Here is a 12,093-nt window from a genome sequence, read left to right as displayed (position 1 = left end):
ATAAAATAAAATAAAAAAGGCACCTAATTATTTGCAAACTGAATAAACACACCATTATCTTTGACCACAATTTAGAAACAAGAAGGAGAGTTCTGGTCACTAGGATCATCCATGATTGTAGTGATTTTGGTGGATAAGTAAATATTTAAATTATACAGCTATAGAATGTGCTTCCTGGCTTGTCTTTACAAAATATTTTTTTGTAGAGGCTTAAATGCATTCTTCATAGCACAACCAGACCCCCTCTATGATGGTAATTTTTGACCCGGAGCCCATCTGGATTGAATCCTTTCCTCCAGTCCCCAAGAAGCCAGGCACACCTCACTGTGCTCATTCTCACACCTGGAAAGGAAAGCGAGCCCCTCGGATTGGCTGGGATGGCCACTGACTCTGAAGAACACTGACGAGAGACCTACAGGGGTGTCACCCTCCCTGACATCATTTTATTAGATTAGTACTTAGTGGATGGCAGCTTATCAAGGTACTGGCAGCAAATATGTTACATTTCATTGCCAGTAAACAAAGGCAAACTTCAGGGGTGTTGCCTTTGGGGAGTAAATGAACAGTTATGGGGCTTTCTGAAGGAAGAATTGGATATTTTTCCACTTGATCTCAGAATTACACCTTTGACCCAGTATTAGTGTGTCTGATTTCATATTACAAGACAATGCATCGGTCAGCACTGTAATTATGGGGATGTGAATGGAGGGTGAAATAGCCCATCGTGCCAGGGAGTCTTTCTCAAAATTCCCCCAACCATTGGATGGCGCTTTAATAATGAAAGTGATAGTTATGGCCCGTGCAAACGGTTATAACAGCAAAAATGCTTTTTAGTGATTTCAAATTAGAATTAGCAACAGCAATAGGCACAAACAGCCACTTAGGGAGAATGGCAGCTGCTTCCAGTGAAGTTGCTGACATACAGACGGGGAAAGGCACTGAAACAGATAAAATCCAAGTCATAATTTGCTTGCTAATAATACTCTTTTATGTGTGTGCAGCCTTGAAAGATCGTCCTAAATAAGTGTATTCATAGAGAAAGCAAGTCAAGCCATCATTGAGTGAATAACAGCAAATTGCTGTCAAGGGTGAGTAAGCCGGGAGACCAAAGTCAAGATCTTCTAAGCAGCGGTTCTCAACCTGGGGGTCGAATGACCCTTTCACAGGGATCGCCTAAGACCATCGGAAAACACATATTTCCGATGGTCTTAGGAACCGGACACCGCTCCTCTATCCATCTCCAGGCGGGTCCGTCCACATGCAGATACGTTCACATATAACCTGAGGAACTGTACTAAAGGGTCGCGGCATTAGGAAGGTTGAGAACCACTTAATAAGTGGAGGCAGAATTGGTAAGTACCAGCTGAGAAGCATTACTCTCAATGGGTGGCAGCCCAGGGCTGCCCATGGTCTCTGAGGCCTGGCCCAGCCTCTGGCACAGGCCAGCAAAGGGCAGCTGTCCATCGTGATGGAAACCGCCCTGTGAAATTCCAAATATGGTTTGCATCCTTTGCTCTCTCTGCCAGCTCCCTCCCCAGTTGCACACTAATTAAGGGCAAGACTGTTCACTTCCTCTCCTGCAAGTATTTTCTTGACCTACAGCAAAGATCCTCTTTGCATTCAAAGTCTGCCCTGCACTTGTAGAGTTAAATAATCCCATGAGCTGCCTGATTTCACTGACCATTTCTGCTAACCCTCTCTGGCTGGAAGGGCTCTTCATCCACATTCCTTCCCTGCACTGAGGTGGGTGAGGTGTTTATTTACACATCTCTTTGGGTTATTAGGTAAAAGGAGCAACACACTTCTCTCACTTGGCAGCGTGTTTAAACATGAGCCCGAGTTTTTACTTCTCAGCACATGTAAATCTGTACAATCATAGCTCAGGGACACTCCCATACAGTGCTTTTCAAATATATATTTTCTAAGATTCTGTTTAAATTTAACTTTGGTAAGCTGTCAGCTTTTAAATAGACGTGTGTATATAACTATGAAGACTTTTGTGCTGAAATCTGTGTGAGAAACCACTCTAAGTGAATGTTTTGTAAGGTTTGAAATACATAAATTTGTTTTCAACTCAGAGGGGACTAGCAATCATAGCTTTGATTCTAGGTCATAAAATTAGGTCTCAGACAATGTCACCACCATTTTATAAAGTGACTTTTGAAGTAAATGTTAATATTTTTTTTTATTGGAGTAAATTTTACATAGTGTGGTGAAATGCACCTATCTTATGTGTACATTTTAATGTTTTAATAAATGTATACTTCTGTGTAAGAGTCAACCCAGTCAAGATGTATCATCATCTCCAAAAGTTCTCTAGTTAATACCCCCATAGGCAAGAGTAGTTCTGATTTCTGTCAGCATCCTGTGTTTTGCCTATTCTTGAATCATCCAGTATATATTCTTTTGGGTCTGTTTTCTCTCCAGCAACATGTTTTTGATCCACATTATTTGATAACATGTTTTATTTATTTAATCCTCACCCAAGGACATTTTTTCCAGTTTTTGATCAGCTAGAGTGGGAGGGAGAGAGAGGAAGACAGAGAGAGAGAGAAACGAGAGAGAAACATCGACGTGAAAGGGACACATCGAGTGGCTGCCACCTGCACGACTGCACCCGCACGACCAACCAGGGCTGGGGACAAACTGCAACCGAGGTACAAGCCCTTATCGGGAACTGAACCTGGGTCTCTCTGGACCGCAGGCCAACGCTCTAACCGCTGAGCCAAACCGGCCAGGGCTTGATAAAATGTTTTTATCCATGTTATTGTATTTATGGCTTATTCTTTTTTACTGCTGATAGTATTAGATTACATGAATATACCACATTTTGTTCATCTGTTCTTCTGCTGGAAATCTGGGTTATTTCCAGTTTTTTTTTTTTGCTATTGTGAACAATGCTATATAAATAATAAAAATATCTAGTAAGTTGAAAGCAATGGTCAAGTTTACACATTTTCCCCAATAATCTGGTTGATTTTGGAAATAAAACCACCATCCAGGGGATTTTGATATGTTCCTTCAAAGATACCACTGAGGCCCCAAAACGAGAGTGTCGCCTACTGGCAGATTTTGTTTGAATGGACCTAGTCTCATAGACATGGCTCACAATGTTCTTTTGAGGGTGGTTCTCAGCCCAACCTAATCATCACACATATAAAAATGATCTGGACCCATTTCTCAAAATGAGTTTCATGTGCCACCAGTGGTGCTAGACAAGATGAATTTTGGTGTTGCATGGACATCAATGTTCACGTTTATGGTTACCTTGTACTGATGGCGGGTAATGATGGTTTTTCCTTTAGAGTCATGATAGAGGTTCATTTGGCAAACTTAAGACAATAATGAAAGATTTTCAGGAAATAATATTTCAGCTGGAACTCTAATGACTGCATTTAGAAGCCCTGCGGTGTAGCTTAGACCGCAGTGCTAACTAACCCTGCCTCGGCCGTCTACTCACCGTGTCATCCTTAATTAGTTACCCTCCAAGATGGCTTCAGGATCTGCAAAATGGGATGTTAGCACAGGCTTCGTACACTGTGTGAGGGTTAAGTGATAGTATGTGTGACACTCGCAACACACTGAGTGAGTGTCTGATAAACCACTGGTATGTCCGGCAGGAGTCAGGATCACGTGGACAGCCAGACGCTGACCAGGGATGGAAGACGGAAACAGTCACGGTTCTGTGAGGTCATCATTTCTGACACTCACCAAACACCCATTAGCTTCAAAGGACACAACTTAATAAAGGTATGTATGAGCAAAAGATAGATGTTCTGGCAAGAAAAAAAAAACTTCACCTCTGACATTCTAAGATTAAGATCTCAGTTATAACACTCCGACTCTCTTTCACTCTCTTCCAGGCAAACTCCACACCCCAAACCCCAAGCACTGAGTTCTCAGGTCACAGGGCACGGAAGCAGTGAGGGAACGATGTGCAGGCCAAGTGCTTCCACCTTGACTGGGCATTGCAGTCACCCAGGGAGCTCTGCAAGAACACTGATGCCTGGACTTACCTCCTGTGGCTTTGACTGGTCAGGGTGAAACTGCTCAGGTTTCTAATGTGCATTCAGGATGAAGACGTACTGGTTTTGCTCACCAGCACCGACTTAGTTCAACCTTGACCAGCAGGATGGGGTGGAGTGTTTTAACTCTTAGCTGAGTAGAACCACAGACCTCTTCCTGAGGGCTGAATTCTGCAGGCTACTTGGTGGGATTAGAGTAGCAATAAAAAGTCAACTTTATTTTAGCGGAGTTTATTTATTCCTACACCCTGGAGGAAAGCGTGAGCTCAGTTTTTTTTTTTTTATCAAGGGTCCAGTGTTGTATCTTTCAGGCTCCTTCTGCAGTTTTTTCTCTCCTTACAAGGGAAGAGCTCTTGAGGGCATTTGATTTGCTCATTCTTCACCCACAGGCCTCTTTCCTGACCCCAGTAGGTTTGGCTGGAGGCCCAAGCGAGTTCTTTGCAACCCAAGTTTGGATTGGTTTTTGAAATGCTGCCTGTCAGAGTAGGGGACCTGGGTCCACTATGCTGCCCCAAAGACTAATGAGGTCACTAAAAGCAAGTCGGTTACTGTCAGTCAGCTCAGGCCAGCTGCAGCTTCCCCTGTACTCCTGACTCCTGAGTGAGGGCCTTAAACCGTCCACAACATACCGGGTTCAGAGAAGTCAGGGGTTCAAAGCTCATCTCGGTACCAGACATCTCACAAGTCCTGATACCAGTTCCTCATGAAATCCGGCAGCCTCTGCCCTCCAGGGGGCTGCTTTCTGACCTCTGCCAGGGCACGTGGGGCCAGGGGCAGCTGGGCAGTCTGACCGTGGGAACTGGCTCATGTGCCATTTCAGAAAACCTGCACATCAGCAAGGCTCCCAAGTGGCAGACTGTAGGAAACTTCTGCTTATTTTCGATTTCCATTTCATTTTGGTTCCTGGTCTTCAGCTGTGGTCCATTCAGCAAAAAGCACTTTTCATTTGGGTCTCTTTCCATATACTCACAAATAGAAGCACACACATTTTGTTATTTTATTTTTTATCCTCACTTGAGGATATTTATCTTCAGGTAGAAAGGGAGAGAGAAACATCGATGTGAGAGAGACACATCAACTGGTTGCCTCCTGCATGACCCCAACCAGGGCTGGGGACGAACTGCAACCTGGGCTCATGCTCTTGGCTGGAATTGAACCTGAGACTCACTGGTTCGCAGGCCAACACTCTACCACTGAGCCAAACCGGCCAGGGCTAAGCATGCACATTTTAATCTACGATTTATATCATGTTTTCAGGATGCACTGAGATAAGTCAACACCTCTGGATTTGAGTTGCCATATGGATTGTTTTCCAAGATCCAAGGTGGAAACTGCAAGATTCGGGAAGGCCTCAGACTTTGGGCCTCCCAGGGCTGGTGCCCGCACTGTCTCCACAGATGAAGGAAAGCTCACCAGTAAAGCTGCTTGGGTACTCTGGACACTCTTGCCCCCCTCCCCCAGCCCAGGAATTACTGTGTCTCATGAAATTACTCAGCAAAATTATTATCTAGAATTTGTTTAGGTTTACTACATTGGTGCCAACCAATAAATGCCCAACCACTATTCTTATGTGGTTATTGGTTCTTAAAAATGATGCCCAAAGAGTCTATCAATTTAATTAGGGCCAGGCTGCCAGATTTCAGTGAAAAGTTGTGTTTAATACATACAGCAGCCTGAAAAACAAAAAACAAACAAACCAAGACCCATGATAAAATAGCAAGGAGCATTTGTTTCAAAACAGATCCCAAAAAATAGAAATACTGAGATAGATAAAGAAAAGTCCACAGCTTCATTCTTGGGCGTATGGTCCATCTCACAATCTATTAACTGTGCAAAACAGGAAAAGTCCACAATAGTTGGATAGAGCTAAGCTGTTTGCAACATATAATTAGATTCACATGGATTAAATCTGCTTTTCTGTATTACAACAGAAAATTAAAAAAGAACAGGGAACAAATTTCCAAGGATGAAATCTCCACATTTATTTTTCTTTCATGTGCATAGAAAATGGCAGTGACGTGTCCATGAAAGAGGCGGGGAATGGCCATGGCGCTGCTATACCAGACTGGACTTTGTGCTTCATAGGTACACTATTCATTTTGAAAACGAAAGATGTAGTTTGTTTTTAATTGCTAACAATTCCTTGGGTTTCCCACTTGTTTTGTAAGCTGTCAATTTCTTCAACCCTCCTTTCAAATGACACACTGCATTACAAATGATGGCACTTAACCAAGGTGGCATTTCCATATTTACACCAACAAAAGAAATTTACAAGACATAATAGCATACAATCTTGACATTTAGTAATAGCAATAAACATGAAGGGCATCCATTTTATTTTATTTTATTTTTTCTGTACAAACTATCAGAACATAACTTTATTCACATTAAAAAAATCATCTTTAATTTGATTTGACCTACACATTCCCCATCTCATTTCACCCATTTCTCAAATCTCTCATCGCATCGCCCACACCTTCACCAGACTATGGAATCTACAAGTAATTAGATCTAACACCTAAACAGAGCTTGGAAAGTTCTCTCTCTCAAAGGTTTCCTCACTTCCCTGATAATTCCTCAAAAAAGAAAAAAAAAAACAAAAAAACTCTTCACTCATTCCTTTCATTTCACTTTCACATTTCATCAGCACGGCGGACTTTTCATTTCAATCCAAACAAGGTTAGAAAGAAAGTTCCTCTCTGAGCATCTTGACGCTACACCCAGGAGTCCGGGGACCCTGGGTACTGTTCTGCTCTGTAAGAAGGTCGTTTAGTGGAATAAAAGTCTACATAATTTGTGGTCGATTTCAATCCATACTGTGTCGAATAATCAGTAGAAGCTGGAAAGTGAACTCGATCATCAAAATAAGGATCTTCATAGCTGTGAGGAGACTGCAAATACAATCTGTATGCATCATAGTTCTTTCTGTTGGAGTCATCTTGACTATAATACAGCTGTTGATGCTGTTGACAAAATGAAAAAGCAAATAAATCAAAGCAATATTTGGAAATACATGTGTAAAGAAAATCAATGCGGGCTTTCTGCTTCATATTTTTAAAGTAATATTCAGTATTTGTGAACTTATGGTTCAAAGTCGTTTCTGGTACACACTGTATGTTTACTAATGGACTTCAGGGACCTGCACTGTGTCGACAGTCGGGCTTGCAGTTTTCTCAACTCCTGTCCTGCGGCCTCTCCAAGTTGCTGCCTCGGGGGGCCCAGGTAGCCCCAGGCCGCGCCCCTCGTCAGAGGCCCCGCGGGCGTCCTGCTGTGGGGGGCCTGCCACCGGGGCTTGCCTAGTGAAAGGGTGGCCTTGATTACTGCTCTGACACAGGGGAACCGTGTACACAGGATGAATTTAGTTGGAGGCTGAATTTTAGGGTTTTGGATAGTTGTACCATTGTAGAACCACTTTGTATTTGTGTTTTTTTGTAGAACCATCTTTTAAAACATGCATCTCAGAGATGAAGATTGAGTTCATCCCTCAATTTTTGAGAAATATGTGGTTTGGTGAACAAAAGTTACACTTTGGAAACCCGGCTGTACTACTAAAAGATAAGCAGTCTCCAGGCAGGAGAGCAGTAAAATCAGAAAAGACACGTGAGCAAATCCAATTCTAAGGGAAAAGACTTGGCGAGCCAGGGCTAGTAAACCCACAGGCAGCAGGGCGAAACACGGGTGGGCGTCCACACCGGGCGCCGGCCCCCATCTCCTTCAGTGTGGTCTCATCACTGAGCTCACACTCATTTTCTTCAAATCTGTTTGGAGAACAGTGTCATGTCTTTCTTGTGTCTGCCTTTCCTCTTGATCATGCCCCAATTCCCCACTTAGCAAGACGTAACAGATTTACCCCAGAAGATGAACATCATATTCTGGCACTAAATGCATACTAACGTTATATGGATTTCAGAGCTAAATTTTCTTTTTAATGTAAGAGGCTATTACTCTTCTGAGGCTCTTTCTCCTGACTAAAAATCTATAGCATAAATTATGAGTAACTTGGGAAATTCCTTTTTTCCATCTACAGAGAAAAGGAGATGAAATGGAGGAAGGTCTCAGAGAATCCTCATCTGAGAGACAGGACCCAGGCTTGCTTGGGAACCCCCGTTGCTCATGTGTTACTGGAAGGTAAGAGGAGAGATCGGATGACCCAGGCAGACGGCATCAGGAAGGACCGAAATGAATGTGAGGCCCCCATGAAAGCAGAGATGGACAATACGAACCACGAGTCCCCAGTCTGATGGAGAGTGGGGTTCCCTCCAGCAGGGCTGAGTCCACCTTCACCCGAGACTAACAGAGACCTGGCCGTAAACTCCAGTGTTTTCAAACCATGGAAGCCCGAGTGGGGAGGAGTCATGGAGATGGAGAATGAGGTGCACAATAAAAGAGAACAATGAGATGAGAGAATGAAGTGTGTTTACCAACCTTTCCCCACCCAGAGGATGGAAGAGATTTTAGAGATTCATGGGGAAAATAAAAGTGGGAAAAGGAAATTGTTGGGCAAAGACTATGAGTCAAAGACTTCACAGCAGCTTCCCACCAGCGGCATAGTGGTCTCAGCACCACCGACACGGATATTCAAGGACATGAGGCTACTGTGCAAGTAATTTGCTTAAACCACGACGAGCTTCCAAGGAGTGAAGATCCCCAGAGAAAGCTCCTCGGGCCCTGCCGTGCTGGCCCAGCTCTGGTAAGTCAACCGGCGCGGACCCCTTACTGTGTTGATGCCTGCTAATCGGCCTTCTGTAAAAATGATATTGCAAATTCACCTGTAGCCGTCTATTTTGTTCTCTTGCTGGTGAGGAATAGGAACTGATGTAAATTGGTGAAGGTTTGCTGGAGCCTGTAAGAAAATATTTTATGAAATTAAAACTAGTGCTCATTACCCTGGTCCATTAGGCTGCGTGGGCTCCCTGCGCTGGGCTGGTGACGTCCCTGCCACGGCCGGCCTTCCCCGGTGCCGGCACACTGGGACAGCCTGGGCTCCCTGGGTCTAGCCTGCCTGCTGCTCATACCAGGGCTGTTGGGAGCTTGTTTAACTTAAAACAAGCAGATGAACAGGCTGTGTGTGCTTCACCAGAAAACAATGCCAATGCACAGCTCATCCAGAGAGGGTTCCTTCTCAACCCCTGGCCACTCTGGGGCATTGTTCACACCTTTGACTGTTCTGCTGGCTGGCTCTGCACAGCAGCCTTGCTCCTTAAGCCGAGAAACACCACTTTTCCAGAGCTCGGAGCGAGAATGCTGGGTCAGATGGGGGGAGGAAAGCATCAGAACAGCCCCGTGCCTTCAGAACAGCTCGGATTCAAACCCCAGGCCCTGGAAAGGGCAGGCACGGGCGTGTTCTAGGCAGTCTGACTACATGGAGGCGTATTCTTGCGTTTGCCACGTTTAAGTACATTTTAAAACAAAAAGAACCTGGTAATCAGAGAGTTGTCTTTAAGAGTCCACTGTGGACTCCTGATGATGCTGAGGATGTCATAGGTTACCCTTCTATTGTTAAGTATAGCAAAGATTTTTATTTATTTATTTTTAATGAGGAAAATGAAACATACTTGAGGCGAATTAGTTTATTGAAGCAAGCAAAGAAGACACAGAAGGGTGCGCATGCTAAGGAGGCAATCTTAAAAAGCTGCTGCAAATCTGAAGTCACAGTGCACTTCAGTTTGTATGTGCATTTCCTCTGCAAAGAGCTCGGTGTTGGAAATGTAGCATCTGCAATTTTCTAAGCTATTAATTGCCATAGTAACAGTAGTCGATTAGTAAACAGTCCTGTGAAATCACAATTTCAAAGACAACAGCACAACTGAGACTGCTCCCCCAACAGTTAAGTTGCCATCAGCCTTTATTTATTTCTTTTAAATAAATAGGTCTTTTGAGAAAAGAGTACTTCTTTCCTGATACCCCACATTGCCTTATTTGAAACCTCTAAAGTAGTTACAATATGCAAGATAGTTGAGAATGGGGACAATACTAAATCTTGGTAACCCTTCGGGTTGGCATCCTTTCAATAGAGTGTAAGCACAGTGTTCAGAGTAGGACATACAGTAGTAATACTAAGAACATTATTTTTGTTATTCTTAAAAAAATAATCACTCTGAGGAGAATCACATTATACATTTTGTTATTCATTCAGACTCTTTTCCACAAAAATGTGAGGTCGCTCTCCACTGTCAGGCGTCTGGGACAGGTGGCCCTGCAAAGTGGCCCAGAGCTCAGGGCTCTGATGTGCTGGACACACAGGGAGAGACGCCGAGCAGGGAGGGGCCAGACCCACTCCTCATCTGGACCCAGTGCTCTTTGTTTGTGGTCCCCAGACCGCGACCTCGGCTTATTTAACTTAAAACAAGCAGAAGAGGCAACAGCACCGAAGCAGGAAACGGAGAGCCTGGAAAATGGCTGCTGCTGGGGGACCGTCTCAGTGCAGGCACAGGTGACTGCCCAGGCCACTGGCCGCGTGCCTGGAAACACACAGCGTTTCAAGGTACTCTATCACACACCCGACTGGCATCTTACCAGGGTACAGGCCTTTATGTGTGGCATCCCCTTGGCTATTGTAATACTGCATAGGTGGCTGGGTCCTATCGTATTCAGAGCGAGGGTCTCTGATTCCTAACAGTGCTGGTGAGGAAGAGGTGCTGCCGACTGAAGGGAGAAGCAAAAGGAGGAGGGAGAGAGAAGGAGGAGAAGAAAGAGAAATCAGACTGTCAGTGGCTCTGGAAACTCCTCTCTGGAAAAACAAAGGCCAGAAATTAGAAGTGCCGAGCAGCTGGCGCGGGGTCAGCTCTGAGCAGTGCTGGGAGCTGCCCTGCAGGCCGCCGGTCCCTAGAGGGCGCCCTGCAGGCCGCCACTGGGAGCTGCCAGTGCCCGAGCCCGCTGAGGAGCCGGGGGCAGCGCCCCCAGAGGCACAGCGCGGAGACCATGCAGGGGTCCCACCGGCGGCCTCCGTGACTTGATCGGGCCTTTGAAACTGGGTGAGAACGACTGGCTATTCAGGCGACAGTTCCACCGGCTACTTTCTGAGCTCAGTTCAGCTGCTTGTAAAACACCCATCTATTATCTTTTATGTAAAGCTCTTCAGTAAACAAATATTTTGATTTCTTACTATTTCAAAAATATCTGTATCTCTAAATGTGTTGGAATAAGAGTGCCCAGCCCATAAAATTCAGAATTCTTTTGATGGTGACTGGCTGCCAGGGAAATTACGTAAACTCAGTAAGCCCAGCTCATCAAGTGCACGGTGCTGAGAAGACCGGCTCACAGAGGTCCCGATTTTTTTCTCCCAGCTTGAGCCAAACATTTAATAACAACATACCTATCCATGGGTCTCCTTTTGGACATTTTTGCACAAAAGGACAATAACGCATATCTTTTTCCTTTTTCTCATTAAAAAACTCTCTTGCTCGCACTGAAGTGACTTGTAAATGAGTGGTCGCTCGTTCCCGGGATCGACCTGAAGGCAGCAGTGCCCAGACACTGCACCAGAGGCTCTGCTGTGGCGACGCTTCTAGAGGACGCCTGACATTCACACTTTCTCCTTAGAGAGTCACTTCACTGACACAGGGCGAGCACCCAGTGTCCGTGTGCTGCCCTCTGTGCTTACTCCCGGGAGGGGCTGGACAGACAGCATGCCCACTTGCCCCCACAATTCCATTAGCAAGGGAGCAGGTGTGCCCATCCGCAGGTACCACACGAGGGCTGAGATGGATGATGAGTCCTTAGAGTAACTGGAGAAACAAGTGTGCGTTACATCCTTCCTCTGAAGAGAACCCAAACAGGTACCTAGGAAAAGGTATGGATGGGGGCTCGTCAACGCTGTCCAGTGTGTACATTTCAGAGGTCCTCAAAACGAGTTCATTGCTCAGGAACTGTGTTTTTATCTGTCTGAAATTATTCTTTTGCCTGCACATATGCCTCTGTTAAGCAGCCAAATCTCTGACTTTCCCTCGTACCCCTATTTCTGAGTCCCTAAATAATTCTCAGTGTTTTTATAAAAGAAGACAGCCTCAGGCCACACCTAGGAGCTCAGTGTAGATGTCAAAAACCAAGCACAGGTGTCTATGAAGAT

The 12,093-nt window shown here is 44.9% G+C and overlaps 1 protein-coding gene across 8 annotated transcripts in view; it reads right to left on the bottom strand.

The window, feature by feature from the left end:
- Nucleotides 1-5,982: 5,982 nt before the first annotated feature.
- Nucleotides 5,983-12,093, bottom strand: part of PKP4 (plakophilin 4) — a 235,467-nt gene continuing 229,356 nt past the window's right edge. For 5 of the 8 annotated variants that reach the window (XM_036253918.1, XM_036253919.1, XM_036253921.1 and 2 more), the window contains 3 exons: nt 10,542-10,670; nt 8,795-8,868; nt 5,983-6,988 (listed from right to left, as the gene is read on the bottom strand). In XM_036253918.1, the coding sequence (XP_036109811.1) occupies nt 6,740-6,988; nt 8,795-8,868; nt 10,542-10,670 (452 nt within the window). In that variant the 3' untranslated portion in view covers nt 5,983-6,739. The remainder of the gene's footprint in view (nt 6,989-8,794; nt 8,869-10,541; nt 10,671-12,093) is intronic. The other 3 variants (XM_036253925.1, XM_036253924.1, XM_036253923.1) reach the window with 3 other exon arrangements.

The sequence above is a fragment of the Molossus molossus genome, unplaced genomic scaffold (assembly GCF_014108415.1).
Source record: "Molossus molossus isolate mMolMol1 unplaced genomic scaffold, mMolMol1.p scaffold_m16_p_11, whole genome shotgun sequence".
Classification (NCBI taxonomy): Eukaryota; Metazoa; Chordata; class Mammalia; order Chiroptera; family Molossidae; genus Molossus; species Molossus molossus.
This window is presented reverse-complemented; position numbering and strand designations above follow the sequence as displayed.